Source organism: Poecilia reticulata, chromosome 9, assembly GCF_904066995.2.
Source record: "Poecilia reticulata chromosome 9, P_reticulata-male-v2, whole genome shotgun sequence".
Taxonomy (NCBI): Eukaryota; Metazoa; Chordata; class Actinopteri; order Cyprinodontiformes; family Poeciliidae; genus Poecilia; species Poecilia reticulata.
The window spans coordinates 20,402,846-20,420,175 of NC_088838.1; the positions used below are offsets into that span (position 1 = coordinate 20,402,846).

General features: G+C 38.0%; 1 protein-coding gene across 5 annotated transcripts in view; it reads right to left on the bottom strand.

Annotated features, from left to right (window-relative positions):
- Nucleotides 1-17,330, bottom strand: part of ntrk2a (neurotrophic tyrosine kinase, receptor, type 2a) — a 99,847-nt gene that overhangs the window by 20,002 nt on the left and 62,515 nt on the right. For all 5 annotated transcript variants that reach the window (XM_081610692.1, XM_081610691.1, XM_081610689.1 and 2 more), the window contains 2 exons: nt 14,055-14,243; nt 6,003-6,133 (listed from right to left, as the gene is read on the bottom strand). In XM_081610692.1, the coding sequence (XP_081466818.1) occupies nt 6,003-6,133; nt 14,055-14,243 (320 nt within the window). The remainder of the gene's footprint in view (nt 1-6,002; nt 6,134-14,054; nt 14,244-17,330) is intronic.

The window sequence follows — 17,330 nt, forward strand, 5'->3', positions numbered from 1 at the left end:
TTCCCATGCAAAAAAAAAAAGATATAGAAAAATTCTCTTGTCCCACATGAATAATAGATTGTCTTCCTACATCATATGACATGGATATACGTGAGTCGGTGTCTCTCTGTGTACCAAAACACAGAAAGAAACTCAGATTACACACACAGAACAAGAGGTCATGAAGTGAATGACCCATAACCCTTGGCTCAGAAAGCGCAGATGGTAGAAAACCTGACCGCACGCAACTTCTGCAGCCAGCATTAAAGCAAAAGTGCATCAGGGAATGTTTTTCTAGTCATGTACATACCAATCTGTAATAGGATACAGCATAAAGATTACATGCAGAACTAAAAGAAGATAAGAAGATATGTGAAAAACCATTGTAAAGTCAAGTACTATTCTGAAGTGGGAGGGAAAAAGATGCTTGTTTTTTGTCATGAATATGTATTGTGCTGCTTCTAAGCCATACTTTTAATCCAGTATACATTATCTCTATCTAATTTGCATGTTAGCAGACTGAATTTTTGTAAGTTGCTTGCTCTCATTCAGAAAATCACATCTGCCTCAGATTTTAAAATGAATTTATCTCTGGGTTTTATGAATATGCTATGATGTGAACTATTTCATTGTACCTCTGCATGTATGTCCAGGTGTCATCTCAAGTCCTTTGCAGGCTCTAAAGTTCAGCATGCATTGCATGATGTTTTTAGTCGTATTCAGCTCCAGCTCAAACTGTACAAACAACATCATGGGGTTTAATAATTCACAGCTCACAAATCATGTTCTCACACCGTACAACTCGATCCTTGGATGCAACCTGACTGCTCACAATGTATGCGCGTTTATGGCACATTGAAGCCTTGAATCCAGAACTATGAGGAAGAAGAAAAGCGTGGAAGTGAGGAGCCGCTTGCCTTAGAAGAAGAGACGGTTCAACAAAAAAAACCAAAAAGTTCCTCCTTGCCAAATCTTGCCTTTCTGCGTCGAAAAACCGCAACCTAATTCCACTACAGTTGTCTGTATGCTTTTACTGCAGCTGTTTTATGCTAATGTTAGAAAGATGAGTAAACCTTAAGTTAAATATGCAAACAGACATGCTTGGGGGGGAAATATTTTATGTGGCTTTGTAGACATCGGAAGTTCATAAACTCAAATATTAAAATTTCTGTCTTTTGTACTGACTTGTGTACTTTCAAGCAAGCAACATTCAATTATAATATTAATATATTACATTGCTGGTTGTACTTAATTCTAGCAAGCCGGGTTGTTTATATACTTTTAGTGAGAATCATTTCAATGACTTTTAAGAGTTTCAGGTAATTTTGTGGTGCTGCTTCAGAGCAGTGCCACACCCTTACCAGAGGGTTTAATTTTTGTTTGACTGATTGGGAGCTGGACGCCAGCCAGATCTCAAAATTGGCCAGATCTCAAAACTGTTGCACAACTAAGAAATCAGGTGAAAATGGATCAGCGCTCGTACACTGTTACCTGGCTGCTTCCTTCCTACGCAATTCCGCTCCGTTACTATTTCTCTTTGCTGCTCCAGCTGGGGATTCATTCCCCTGTTGATCTGGATTTCTCCAGTATAATTTCAACCAACCAATCAGCGAACAGTAGGAGAAGTCGTGAACGATGACGTCGAGTTTTAGAAACGTGGTCTGCCTGTAGTTTGGCGGCAGCAGAGGAAGTGAACGAAGCCACTCAGTCCGTTTTGGCCACGCTTCCGGATGTTGAATTAAGATTAACAGCCACTTTGTTTGGATTGACACTTCTCTCTTTGTGGTAGAGGACTGCTGTTTACAGTGCAGACAATTTTCAGTAAGTATCATAGCGACAAACTGTTGCGTTACATACACCACGGGCAAATGTTAGCGATTGGATACAGTTTTAAACCTCGACATAGTTCACGCCTATAGGAAGCAATTATTTCTCAACAGCGGAGGAGTCAGACCCTCTGTACGAAGTAAAGTGCAGTACAAGGGGCTGATTTTTACGAGCCCTCAGTGTATGCTCAAGACAAGTTGAAGGTTTTTCTCTAGAAATGATCAGCATTTAGCTCCATCCATCTGTCCTAAAATCTCTGGCCAGCTTCCCTGTCGCTCAAGAAGAAAGCTGTCCTCACAACACGAAGCTGCCAACACAAAGTTCATGGTTCAGAGTGATGTGCATGTATAGATTTCAATCAGACGTAGCATTTTGTAAGTTTGATCTCAGTTGCTGAGAGAAGCCTCTTTCCCACATGTGCTCTGTTTGTTTATTAGTTTCATTATTCAATTAATTGTTTCCTTTTAGTTTCACAATCATGTGCTGCGGTGTGTTGGTCTATTACATAAACTCCACATAAAATCTTAAGTCTGTTATTGTGACACAAGAAAATGGGCAAGAGTTCAAGGTGAATGAATATTTTTTTGCTAAGCACTAGATATAGGAAGTGTGATTTGGCTTCCTGCTTAATTCCAGGATGTTGAAACCGACAATTTCTCTCCCAATTTTCAGCTTTGTAGGTTACACAGAATGCTTCTTTCTTATGAGCGTGGATTTACAGCTAGTCAAATAAGGAACACATTTTGTCTCAGCAAAGATCCTGTTTACTGCTTGTCTGTGCTTAATCATTGAAGAGCACCAAATAACCTCTATAAAATAATCATGAATCACTGCACGGAGCTGGCCATAATAAAGCTGGATCCAGGGCGGCTTGCTGCCGCCGAGACTTCCCTGTGAGGCAGAAACGTCTATAAGCGGCCCATCACGCTCTCACTCACTGAACTCAAAGTTGATTTAATTCCCAGGCCAAAAAGCCACAATATTACGCTGTTAGTCATCCAGTCTGAGCACATTCAGGGTCTTGGACAGATAAAAAAGCAATCAACAACCTCTAACTCAGAACTGTGGTGACTCATTTACATGTGAGAAAGAAACATTATTGGACGCGTTTGGTGTTTCTGATGGATGGGATACAGTCAAGTAAGTGTGCTGCATTCGTATGGATGTGAATATTTTACTGAGCATCGGTACTTGCTGCAGCGTGATTTTGATTGATGGCTCCTCGGTGTTTAATATACAGTCAGAGCAAAATAAAGTAGCTTCCATGTAATGGCTGACTGGGTGATTGATAACTGACTCCCAAACTGACACCATTAAACTTTCTTAGCGAGTGCATGTTTTAATATGGTAAACAATCAAGGACATGTTCTCGTGCTGCAGCGCAGACAGAGTGCACTGTACGGACAAAATAATTATGTGTAATTATATATTTAAATGGCAGATTGTCAGCTTATAAACCGGTGCTCAGACAGCTCGTCTGCCATGGTGTTCGAATTTATGAAAGGCGGAATAAAAAAAATAAAACGAGTGAAAGGTGATTTGTAGATAGAGACAGCATGAGAGAAGAGCATTTATGATTTATAGGACAAGCATAATATTAAACCAAAGTTGTAAACCATCCCATCTTACTTTAAACTTTGCTTTTCCCTCAGCAGTTCTCTGGACTTTCTCTCAATATTTTAATATTTTATTCCAACTTTTTGCTTCTTTTTCTGCTATTTTGTTTGGCAGATTCTTTGCACATAAAGTTTTGGATCATGGTGAGGATTTAAGAAGCAACAACATAACAGTTGACACAGGATCTGAAAGATTGATTGTACTTCAAAATATTATACACCGTTGATCTACTTGCTAAAATACACCAACCAGATTGTGTTTTACTTATCAAAGATTCAACCAAAGAAGTGGAACAAGTGCTGTTGCTGTGTTTACAGTCAGAAAAATTTCACAAAATATCTAACATAGTTTTTCCAGTTTCTTAAACCTCTCTGATGAGTTGTGTTGCTTGCTTATTTCACTTTTCTCTTGCCTCTTAGATACATATTTTGTAATTTTGTAGACGTGAACTGAGTTAGATTGCAATCTCAAATAAAAAACTGCATCAAGTTGCTGAAAGAAACAAACAGCAGCCAGAATTGCAAATCATTAAGTGATGTTTGGAGGTTTCACATAGGACTTCATAAGAAATTTTGTAAAGTGTGTGTCAGTTACTCAAACAATATTGTTAAACTTTAAAAAAAATTGTTTCTGGGTGCCGAGAATCCTGCTTCTCTCCCAAACCAATTAAAAAGATTGACATTTTGATTGTAATGGCGCTGTAGCAGAACAAAAAGCAGACTGGGCACCTTTATCTAGACTAATCTGTCAAAAGAACATTATTCCAAAACTCTTGGCCTACACGCTCTCTTGTCTTGTTTTTTAAACAGCAAATGTTTCCTCTATGTCCAACTCCAAACTTGTGCAGTCTCATTTACTTTCGCATTATCAGGAACAAGATCCCCTGCAGGTCCTATGACTACTGTCTTTAATTTATTGGCGACTTCATTCAACTTCTTTCGGTCTGCTCACAGGGTGAAATTGTTTGGACAACCACACCTGGGCATGTAAGGCAGTTTTTGAAAATACTCTCCACTTCTTTTGTTTAGAGAAATGGCTGATTTTAAATGATTTTTGATTTTTTTACACACCCATTCACTGCCATAGTTTCATTTCCAAATGCCTCAGAAAGGTAGGGTTTTTCTGTCAGAAAGAAAACCAAACTAAATATTTGAGGCTTAAAGCTGACAGACCTTCATCAAAAGGAAGAGTAAGGTTGCTCCAATAATGTGAACTTGATATGATACATATGTAGGAGGTTTTAGCAATTTTAGTCAGGTGAAATATGAGGGAATCCTAATTAATTCCTCTCCAGAAATTGCCTGATTAATGTATTTTATTTTTAAAAAACAATAATGTTTTGTTTGTTTTCTATAGACATTTCTTTAAATCTTCAGGATTATTTCATTTCACATAAACACCCATGCGTACAAATAAACTTAGCTTTTCCAAGCTGTCAGCGGGAACTCCGGCTCTAGAGATTTTTCAGGTGAAAATTTGGTAGAGCAAGCTGACTAAGCTGAAGCTAAGCTGGCAGGCAGCATCAGCAGGTGGTTTCAGGGATAAGCTGGAGGAAAACAGGAAGTCCAAGAAAAGAAAAGAAAAGATCTGTGGGTTTTCGTGAGGAGGATCTGAGCCAGGATGATGAGTCAGAAGAGGGAGAGAGGGAAAAAAATACTGCAGGTGTAAGCAGGAGGTGCAGAGGAGAGGAGGCTGGGAGGGAAAGGAGAAAGGAAGAGGGAGGAAGGGTGGTCCTGTCACAGGTCATGTATTGTTAATGCACAATTCTTCACCATTCAGATCCTGTTTCACTGCGGACCTGCACAGAGAGGAAGAACCGCCTTGATGGGGAGGCTGATGGGCAGATACATGTTACAGAAGGATGCTTCCTGGGATGCCACTCAATTTCATCCTGGAAGTCAGCGGTTTTAGCTGTAATCCCACCTTACCTCTTACAGAGAAACCCTTGATAGGGACGACTTTGTCATGATAGCAGCGGAAATGGAGGTGAACATAGGTTCTAAAAACGGCACCAGTGCCATATGAAGGATTATATCTCGGAAGGATGTGTATCTTTTTCAGTAACATGAGATTATCTTCTGTAAGTTGCTCAATATTTTGAATATAATGCAAGTATCAGATATCACTTCTTAATATTGACCTGGCAGTAATTTCACTCTCACTAACTAATTTAAAACCAAAAAATCTTTTTCAAACCAAATTTCTTTTAAAAACTCATCATGACTTGAATTTTCTTTTCCATTAACCAGTTTTTTTTTTATTATTATTATTATTATTTTTTTAATCATGACACTCCAGTCTTTTTCTGGACATTTTGAATGGTCACAAAAACAAAATCTCACAATGAGTATTCAGAGATGCAATATCTGCTTTCTGACAGACGATTACATATGTCAACAAAATCAGAGAGCAGAATAAGAAACCCTGATAAAGGAGATAAAGATTTAACCCAGAACAGGATCATTTCTGTGCTATTTTCTAACTTCCTATACAGAAGCAGAACTATTTGCTCATGTTTCTGCTTAAAAGGCATGCGGTGGAACTGTAAAACGCATGTAAGGAAGTCATTTCATGATTACCTTGACAGCAACGAGTATCTTCTCCTGGTCAGGTGAAAGGTTGTAGCACTCGGCCAGGAAAACTTTTCCAAAAGCTCCTTCTCCCAGTTCTCTCTTCAGCACGATGTTGTGTCGCTTAATGTGCTGGACAACTGGACAATATGAGACAGACAGGGGACAGGATGTAAAAAAACATGAACATAAGGCACGATTTGCTTATTGCTGAGGCATCCGGGTTTTTTAAAATCAGATTTTGTGATGTTTATGACTGAGAAAAAATATATATTCAACAGATTTACATATTGAGAAATGTCAAAACCAGAAGTTTGCATATGAGCAACAAGTCAGTTTATTGTTTTGTTTATTGTTGCACAGTCATGTTGAAACCTACACTGTTTCCAGAAGGTAGGGAGCTAGAATTTATCCAAGACGTCCTAATATATTGGAGCAATGCGAGTTCCTTCCACTGGAACTAATGGGCCGAGCCTGACCACTGAAAAACAGCCTCACACCATCAACTTTACTCTTGAAACGATGCATTCAGGCAAGCGCTGTTATCCTGTTATCAACCACCAAAACCATACTTATTTGTTAGATTGCCAGACAGAGAGGTATGACTCATTATTTGACTGCCATGGAGTCCAGTGGAGACGTCCTTTGCAAAACAGCGTCTAATGCTTTGCACTGGACTTGGGGATTTAGTCCATGAATATTAATACAGGTACATCATCCTTAAGTTGATTGTTTATGTTTTGCCTCGTTTTTAGCAAAGAGCTCTTTAAAAACTATATTGTAAGATGGTTTAATCTTTGGTATTTTAGACTAAAAATAGGAAAGTATAAGTTGTTGCAGTTGCAGGGCATTGTTGCCCCATTTCTCTTGTTTTTGTTCTATACCACACAAAAAGAAAAGATAACAAATCCCTAGAGAGCAGAATTTGACCTTGTCTTTTTCATACTGCATTTTCTCTCCGCATTAAATAGTAATGATAAGGCCCGGTGACTGTTATATAAGGTGCTGCCATTATCCTGTAATTAGTATGAAAACAAAGTAAGAACAGCTGGTAGCTGTAGATGAGCTTTCAGTGTTTCTCTGTCGCTACATTCATTTAAAAAAACTTCAGTCAAATATTTTTTGATGTCTTGAGTGCTTAAAACCTACAAATTATTCCTAATTGGTCATTTTCTCACATTTTGTTTTTCTTTTTTTTTCAGCAAAAATACATGATTTGAAAATCCTTCTTGCACCACATGTGATTTCTGTTGCAATAAATAAATAAAAAAGCAACAGTTTCCAATCCTTGCAAATTGCTTTTGCTACTTGAAGCTTGGGTTCAAACCTGCAAGTTTCTAAAAGAAATAGTAAAATTGTGAAAAGTAATCAGTACTTTTGGTATTTATCTGTTCAGATGTACCATGATACATTGCGCCTCTGTTTTGCTTAATGCATGTAATCTCCTCCTGCTGCCAGCTCACCCACAGTTGGCTCAGAGGGAGCAACACTGTTTTCTGTTGCTAAGGAATTTGTGACTCTATATGCCAGCTGATTTCAAGAAAATTTGGCTTTTCACCGTAATTATGACTCAATGTCTTATGATACAGAATGATTAGCACTGTGTTATCCTTACTTAGACTTCATTAACCCTTAGCTTTTACGGCCCAGATGTTGACGCATAAGAAAACCTGAGGCACACAAGCTTGGGAACGCCCTGAAACACACACATCAGCACATGAAGGAGGATAAAGGAGATTTATGCATGATGAGATTAGGAGGCATATTTAAAGAAAAGCTGTCCGCTCAGAATATCACATTAAAGCCCAGCCAGTTTCTGAGAATCAGTCGCCTTGATCCACACTGTAAACTGGTGATGTTAACCACAACAGTGTCATACAGATAGAAACAGAACAAAAGTGTTATTATATATTTAATATTCTAGAATATTTAACATCAGTTTCAAACAACACAGTATTCCTTTCTTGTGATATTTTCACCAGAAGCATCAGGCTGCTATCGAAACCGTTACTATGGACGTGATTTGACCCAGATACACAGCCGGCCTCGTCTCCTCACTGACCTGTTTGATGTCAAAATGAACATGTTTAAAAAGTGGACTTTGTGAAAGGAGAACATTGTTTAAGACTGATTGCATATGTCCAGCACCTTGCCTGCTCCGTTGCTATCCTGCCATGTAGGAATTTAACAACGCCTCAGGCGGTGAGTTCAAGGTATAAAAAAATCGCTTTGATGAAAAGTTGATGTCATATTTTTAAGCCCATGACCTGATTATGATTTATAGAAGATAATATTTTCTGGTGTATATTATTCCTTCTAAAAGTGAAATGAAATAATACATTTTGTTTGTGTTATTTATTTGCGTTCCTTTAAAACATTTGACAAAGCGTCTCTGCTTAACCTGGTTTGCATCTGTGTTTGCAACAAAACAGAAAATCAAAGCTGGAGGGAGCTTTTTTCTCCCCAACTGGATGAAATATTTGTTTAATTTCTGAGCCAAATCAAACGCAACATTAAGCTGAGCTTTCACTTATACTTTGGTCATAGTGAGACTTTCTACTGAAATGAAAAATGTGTTGTTAATTACAGAGGCTGCAAATGCAGTAGCAACTGCAGAAATGTGATTAAATAAATAAACTTGACCTGATTTGACTTGGTTTAACTCCCGCTACCTTTGTTTTTTTTTGTTTTGTTTTTTTTATTATTGAGTTCTTATAAATGGTAGTGGCTGGGGGAAGTAAGGGCTCTTCTGTAGCTGTCTGTGTTGCAGCTAAGCTTAAACAGCTCTGCCTGAAAACTATCCTTTGCTAAATTAAAGATTTGTGAAGGCAAATTATGAGGAGTCCACTGCAATTTTCTATGTTGGAAAATGTGACTTAAAAATATTTACTTTACTTTGAAATGATTTTTTTTTTAATGATCACCAAATGCTCCATGTCTTTGCTGAAAACACCTGCTGAAAAACAATCACCATGCTTCTTTGTGATAAGTTACAAATAATAGACAAAGCCAGAGATTTTTGTGGTTTAAAACAGCAACAGACAAATGTATTTATTATCACATGAGTGTACATAATGTGCACAAAGATTGATGCAATTTTGTGCTTTTTCAGTTTTGGTTGTAAAGTAGCCCTAAGTAGCCTCAGAACTGTAGGAAAAGTTTTGGTAACACTTTATTTGAAGGGGTGTGCATAAGATTCACATAATACTGTCATAACATGAATTAACATCTGTCATGAACATGAAGGAGTCCTCATGAATGTCTATGACTGTAGTCATGAAGTGTCATTCGGTAAATAATGACTCTTTAATGCAAAATTGACATGGACTTTCAATTGAATTCTTAGTGCCACTTCGCATTAATAGTGTCATTATTTACTGAATGACACTTCATGACAACAGTCATAAACATTTATGAGGACTCCTTCATGTTTATGACAGTGTTATAAGCACATCCCTTCAAATAAAGTGTTGACAAATTTTCCACTGATTGGAAAGAACCAACATATCTACTATTGCCTAGAAAATATAGGTTGTGAACTTAATCCATTGTTCAAGCTAAGTTTTAATCTTTGTAAAATGATTTAAAATAAAGTAATATATGTTTGGCTACCTAAACGTGGATTTAAAAAAAATAAAAAATTCTTCATTATCCACTGGATTCAAAACTCCAATCAAGGAATCCACAGTACAACGTTTTCTATTTTGTACGTAATGAGTTTTTCGAATACAAGGTCAGAAGTAGTGAAGGAAAAAGCAGATCAGAGAAGTCGTAACTAGATTCAGTTATGACATTTGGGTATCTACATAATACATCAGAATATCTAAATAATAATAATCAATATGTTATGCAATGGCTGAGCACAGATTTTCTAGGAGCAAAACAATATCAAAAGGAAATAGTGATTTCAAACAGGAAAGTGACTTATTGGTCTGGTTGCTGTCTAAAACAATAAGTTCATGGAGTCATGTTAGTATTTATGGTTTATCTTTGGTTTCTTCCATAGCTACGGAAAGAGAGCTAATTCTCTTTCCCACATTCCTAAATTCTGCAAGAATGTAGATGTTTCAGTGTGTAAAAAGGTCATGTGTGTGCACTGATGTGATTTCTTTCATCTTCTTTCAGTCTTCGTGTGAGGAACTGCAGCTGCAGTGACAAATTAGTTACAATTCTCCATGCAACAGCAGAATACAACGAACCCATGTTCCCTAAAAGACAGCTACCCGCTATTTAACCATCTAATTACCTCACCACACCATTTCCTACTGTGGCTGTAAGTATTTGTCCATGAAAGTGCCTTGCGCCACTTCTCCTTAATTAACATCTTCAAATAGCAAATAAATTGATGTGTGCAGACCAATGCTTCCTCCGTCTCCGTTATTTTCCTTTGGCGTGAAGCCCTGTTGGCTCTCTCAGCGTTTTTACAGTGGATTCTCTTTTTATTGCACAAGTAATGTGTCGGTGTAATTATTATCCATTTATAAAAGAAGAATGTAGAAGTAAATGTAATTTCCGTACCTGGCAATTTAAGGTTTTTGTTTTACTGTTATGACAGCAATGACAGCTGCTTGTTAGACCTCTGCTCTGGAACGTATATGATGTGCATTCGACCACATTTAATATGTTTCACGTACATAACATCTGGTATTAAAAATGAGTTATTTATGGTATTTACCTTCATTTAATCTTCCTCAATCTGTTCTTAAATGAACTCCTGTTTGCTCAACAGTTCTCATCGGCAGTCAAACTGTTTTAAAAGCGAAGGGAATGAATGTTCCCAAACTACTTTCTCTAACATCTTTGGCAGTTCAGGACAGCTCTAAATGTCTTTATAAACTCCTAAGAGATACAATTTGATCAGCATCTTCTAAGCACCTAAAACATTAATTGTAGCCTGTTCGCCGTCTGTCCTTTTCTTTCCTCCTGATTGTCTCGTCTGTCCAAAAGACTTTTTTATGGTGACATAAAACGACTTCAGCAGCTTGGAAATAGTGTGTCTCTTTGCTGGAACCATGCAGTCCAACAGGCCAGATGAAACGATGTTTGACAGATGGTTAGTGAGAAGAAATCCAGCTATGCCAAACTCTTCCCCGATATAATCTGAGCTGATCTCGTGTCTCTGGTTTTCCTCTGCATTTTTCTATAAGTGAGCCACCACATGCCCTCTCACTACGAGGCGTAACTAATTGTGACCTACATTTTTTGACGTGCGAGTGCACGAGGAAGTGTGCTTGTCAATGGGTGTTTATGAACACTGTACTCTTCTGTTGACATATGAATAACATTTTCCAGAAGAACGGTAAACCGTGGTTGAAACAAAATATGAACCCTGAGATTTGACTGGATAATAATGATGGAACAACTGAGAGATTTAATACATGAAGTAGAGAGAGGAACGTTGCTCTCTCAATCCAGAGCCAACAGTCAGGACTTTGTCTGAGCTTGTTTGTGAAGTCTGATTTTTACAACAAAAAACTTTAGATAATCTATGCATTTCAAGTTACACTTTTCATTCATATAGTTTAGCTTTTTGCTCCTAGTGTCTGTTCTGTCATGTGCATTTTTTACACGCAGTGGTTTGTCATTTGTGACACAAAATCCCCCGATGGGGTTAGTGCTGCTCTGCACCTCATTACTTTTCCATAAGGGAATTTTATTCCCAAACTATACTTTGTAGCTTTTCTAATTCATATTGAACTTTATTGACCACAAATAACAGACCCACTGTCTTAAGTTTACATAAAAACCTAATGTGAGTCACAGTATGTGAAATGTGAAAAATATTGTACTTTGCATGAACCAGTTTTACAGCTACACTAAACATATTGACTGCTGAGCTTATCTCCACATCACCCCACTTTCAAAAGCCTAAATAGCTTTTTAAAAACCTTGTCTTTTCAAATTAACAATAGTATTTATGCTGAAACCGTACATAAAGTTTGAAAGATAGAAAAATCATCTGCTTCGTCATGAACATGTCGATAAAATGAGCAGCTTCTTAGCATGGCTTGCGGAGCATAAATGAGGAAACGATTATTTTTCGGAAAGCTAGTGTACATGGCCAAGAAGAGTCACCTGCGTCTTGTTAAAACCAGTAATTCAGTTTTCTGAATTTTATTTTGTATAATTTGGTTGTATAATTCATTGGCAGTTTTATAATCTGGGCTGAGCCAAGATTTTTACACTTATATAAGTTTCTAGTTTAATTGCTACGTCCAGCAAACTGACTATTCTACACTAACCATCAGTGTTGCACTCTCTTTCAAAAACATACATTTTATGAAAGGAAAATAGAAACATCACCTTATACTGAGCATATGTACCATTTAGTTGATTTAATAGTTTAAACCATGAGGGTTACTTAGAATTATTTTTCTTTTACTAAACTTTTTAACATTTTGCAGTAAAACTGATGTCCGTAAACACAAGACTAGGTTGCTCATTAGTGACTCAAATTGCTTACATCTCATTATGTTTTTTGCTCATTGTTACTAATGACGATTAATGATAATGTCTGTAGTAGTTGTTCTTTCAAAAAAATAAATTAAGGCTGAAAGACCTCTTGAATGTGAAAGCTTCCTGAATGTAAAATTTATTTCCTCCACGAAAAAAACGTCATATTGTAGTAATTTTGACAATACTAATAAACACTGGGACGTTCAAATGACAAAAATCTGACCATCAGTAAATAACTATGTTTTTACACCAAGCCGCAACCAAAAAGACCTTCAGCCTTTATTCATGCCATAGTGTCTCTAAGCTGCACAGTAAATTAACTATAAACTGAGTGCATGCTAAGATTAAACTGGTCAATCATTACCACAGTAAATTTTGCTTCCACAAACCTGCACGTTTTGCAGTAACCGCTTCCTAATGCATCTATTATGGTTTCCAACAATCATGCCTCCTCTGATGTTATTATTGTTAATGAGGTGTTCACTTCTGAAGAAAAGCTGCACAACTCAAGCCGTGCAACACATCTAACATTTCCCGTGATTAAGCATGGATCCATCATCTCTGCACAGTAATTGTTGCTTCTCTGCTGCCAGGAACAGATCTCTGCAATCATTTAAGTAGCAACGCATACCCACTGCTGAAGAGACAAGCTGGTTAAAGCCATGATTAAAGAGCAACCAAGAGCCACTTTGCCAAACTGTCTCCATCAAAGCCAATTGTACCTGTCTCTAAAGGCCCCATTGCCAAATAATCGCTCAGATACAGGCTGTATTTAAAGCATATTGCCTGAATGTGACTCAAAGAGGCACACAGAGCAATGATTGTAATGACTGCGATATATATATATTTTTTAAATAAATACAAAGAAAAGGAACTGTGCAGACACCACAGTGTGCTATTGATTAGCATCGATCCAGAGAGCTTTCATTCTTGTCTTTCAGCTGTAAATCCTAGTAAGCTGTTCAGTTATATAGCGAGACCAAAGAGGTCAACCCGGAGTCTCTCATTAGTATACCCTCTAACATACCTATCCTCCAGAAAAGCACACACACACACACGCACCCCCCCCCCCCCCCCCCCACACACACACACACGCAGACAAATGCAAATCTATTATTTATTACTACACAAGGCCAAAGTCTGAAGAGGCTTTTATTACTCGCCAATAATCATAATGTCATATTGATGGAGCAGGTCAATATTCCTGTGTGTTCTCTGTTTATTTGTCTGTTGCTTTGTTCCTTCTGTTTTCCTTGAGTTTTTCTTTCCTTCTTCATTTCACTGTATTTTAATCTCCTTTTTGTTTCTCCTTTTCTTCCTTTATTGAGTTGCTCTTTATGATGTAAACATTTTGTACAACTGATTTGAAAAGATTTCCTTGTGGTAACTTCTTCAGCTCTTCTAAGCTGCATTAATAGATTCTGAGCTGGTGGTGCAAGTTTGTCCAAAAGGAATTTGACCACGTTTCTGTAAATCTCGTATCTACCAACTCAAAGGTCAGTGTCTTGCAGAACCAAAGTGTTTGCATGGCCGCCAATGTATCCCATATCTATACTTAGTAATTGGTTCCAACTTCAGTAGCTGTGCATGTGTAGGTTTACTTACACGTGTCAGTCTTCAGCAGGCTGTTGGTGCTCCTGAAATACTGAGGGTTTTCTATCACAGGGATCTTGGTCATGCCGATGATGACAGCATCAGGACCCATCTCTGAGGAAGAGGGGGTGTTGCTGCCGTTGGAGACATGATGAAGAGGAGAAGCTGAGTCGTCATCATTGCTGATCACTGAAGACGGTCCTGAGGAAGCGAAAATAAATCACACTGTCAAGACTGAAAAATGAAACCACCTCATAGTGTTAGAGCTGTGTTGGGTTGGAAGTTTTGCTACTCACACAGATTGAGGTCCACACTAAAAGTTAAGCATTTCCTGAAACATCCATCCATCCATCCATCCATCCATCCATCCATCCATCCATCCATCCATCCATCCATCCATCCATCCATCCATCCATCCATCCATCCATCCAAAATACTGCCGATGATGCTAGCATTTTGCAAATATATATTCTCCTTTAACCACTATCACATTGTTGCAAATATTTCTAATAGATTTACAGAACATATTTTACATTCGAGAGGTTTGATGTTTGCTATGTAAACTTCTAAAACCTGCTTCCCGATTGTTCAGATCAGTCTAGGTAAATGTTTCTCTGATTTTGAATGCAGTTATGGCTCATGTCAATCCTGTTTTTTCAGGTTCTGTTCATAATTTGAGTTGGAAATAACAGTTCACTGTACAACTTGTTAAAAAAAATATAGTTTTACATCTTGGATGAAGCAATGTGGCCACTCCTCTTTGCACAACCTCACAAGACCCTTCAGATTGCCCGGCTCTCTCTGCTCCACAGCTCACTTCAACCAAGGTGCAACCCATTTTCACTTTGCTGTTTGAGTAAACCTTTTTTTTTAAACTCCTGACATTTCAAAGTGATCTTCATGTCATTCACTCTAACATTGTTCTCTGGACAATTAGAAGAGAAACAGGCCAATGATGGTACAAATCCTTCAGTGTACTCAAAAGTGGGCATGAAGTGCTTGTCCACATATTGAGCATTTGTTTTAGTGTTTGTTGAAAAAAGCTCAAACTTAGCCTCATCTGACCCAAGCACACAGTCCCATTTAAAGTCTCAGTAGAGGTTTGCAATATGATATTGTTTACCTTTGTATGACAGAAAAATCTTCTTTCTCACATAACTCCTAACAAACAGTTTGCATAGATGTGGTTTAATTGTTGTTATGGAGGCAGAATGATCGCGAGGAGGTTCTCTATGTGTGCTTGAAAAAAAATCTTCTTTTCCATCCAGCTTCCTGTGTGTGACGGCAAAATAAATAATGTCCTTGTTCAGCCCAGTGGCTAAAACAAGAAGTTTTCTATTTTTTTGTTCAAAATACTACTTCACCTCAAGGTTTTTTTTATATACCTGCTTTAGCAGTGCTTATAATAAATGGTTAATATTGGCCATACGAAGCCAAGCTGAGCAAATACTTAAATATTTCATTACCAGCTGTTACATTTAAACCTTCAAAAATGTAGACTCCGCAACATTGATGTTAAAGGCAAAGAAAGGCAGTAGGCAGTTTTTAAAAAAAAGGAAATTATCCCATTGCAAATATGGGCCAAAAAGACCTTTCACTGTAAGTGAAAATGAATGCATCTAGTTATGCAAATTGTTTTGAAAAAATGCAAAAAGGAAAAACATTAGGTGACGAAGAAAATATGAAAGGTGGGATGGCATGAGTCAGACACCGAGCCCAAACCTGTTAGAGGAAAATGGTTTGTTTTGGCAGCACAACGGAGGCTGATATTAGCTTTTAATTAAGGAAATGAATACAGTGTCTGAAGTTTGTCAGCGACTGTAAACCCTTGTGACACTGCTGCTAATTTTCTGCAAATATAAGAGCCGGAATGAGCAAACTCAAACCCTTTCTTGCAAGCAGACTGCATCATTAAGGCGTAGTTACATTTTGCAGATGCATCGATTCTCAATTTCGGGCTTGTTTCCACCACCTTTAACTCCTGGAAAGCCACTTAAAAATGTGCTATCTGCTTGTGTAGTTTTGTTCACTGAAGCAATGTGTTTGTACACAGGCAATAAAATGTGGATCTACAGTGAAAATCCTCCAATGCCCTCCAGTAAAACAGTGAAGTGGCTGCTCTCTTCATTGTGAGCGAAGAGGAGAAATGTATCTGTAAGAGTTCGGAATGCTAATGAAAGGTTGCGATTTTCACCGTGTTAATCATCCACAGTTTAAACAGAACTGTAGCAACTCCCACACCTAAACACGCCTTTGTTTATTTATTTTAGAAACCGTAGAGAGATTCCACAGCCACCTTTTTAGTGGCATCACTAATGACTGATGTAAAACGAGCATTAATAATCTTTAACATTCTTGCGTGAAGCTGTGTAAATACATTATCTAAACACTGCTTTCAGTGTCTGTCTCTTCGGTAAACCAATAAAAACAATGAGTGAGTGGGTCTGCTTCATGCTTCCAGCTCTGTACTGTTGTCCAAGTCTTGTGAGCAGGGAGTGGGGGAGACGGTCCAAATGGTCTTAACATTTTGCAACTCGCTGTATAATGAAAAATACACACAAACATAATGGAAGAGAGCTCAGTGCCGTATAGACGTCTACAAGACAGAAAACCTCAACCAGAAGAACAGAAAAGATGTCCAGTGACTTCAGATCTATTTCCCAGAACATGAAGCACAGTAGATGTTTTCCCTCTCATATGTAGTCGGCTCCGCTGTATCATAATAATACTTCACATTGTTCATTTCCTCTGTCCCTGGCCTCATATCAGGCTCTAGTGCTGTTGACAGGGCTGGATTGAGAGAGTGGAGCTGAGAGATTGTGTTTGTGTGTGAATCTAAAGCACCCTGTGTGTGTGTGTGTGCGTGCGTGTGCGTGTGTTTGTGTGTGTGTGTGTGTGTGTGTGTGTTGGTGACTCATGAGGGGAGAGATGAGGCCTTGAGAGAGAGAGAGAGAGAGAGAGAGAGAGAGAGAGAGAGAGAGAGAGAGAGAGACAAAGAATGAAAGCAAGAGCACAATAGTTTGTTTTTCTGTGTAGGGAGGTTTCAAGCATGTCTGTGCTGTTAATGTGTGTGTTGGCTGTGAAGTCTGGCACCATCACCTGAGTTCAACACCAAGATTTGTAGTTTGGCCTCCTATTTGCTTGTGTTATTTAAAAGTATCGTTTAAACAGATAATTCTGGGGCCTCATGTCTTTGACAAAAGTACAAAAATGGTTTGAAAACATTTTCTGCACATCCGAAGCATCCGTGTCTTTGGAAAAAACTTAAATAAAATCAACAATGTTATA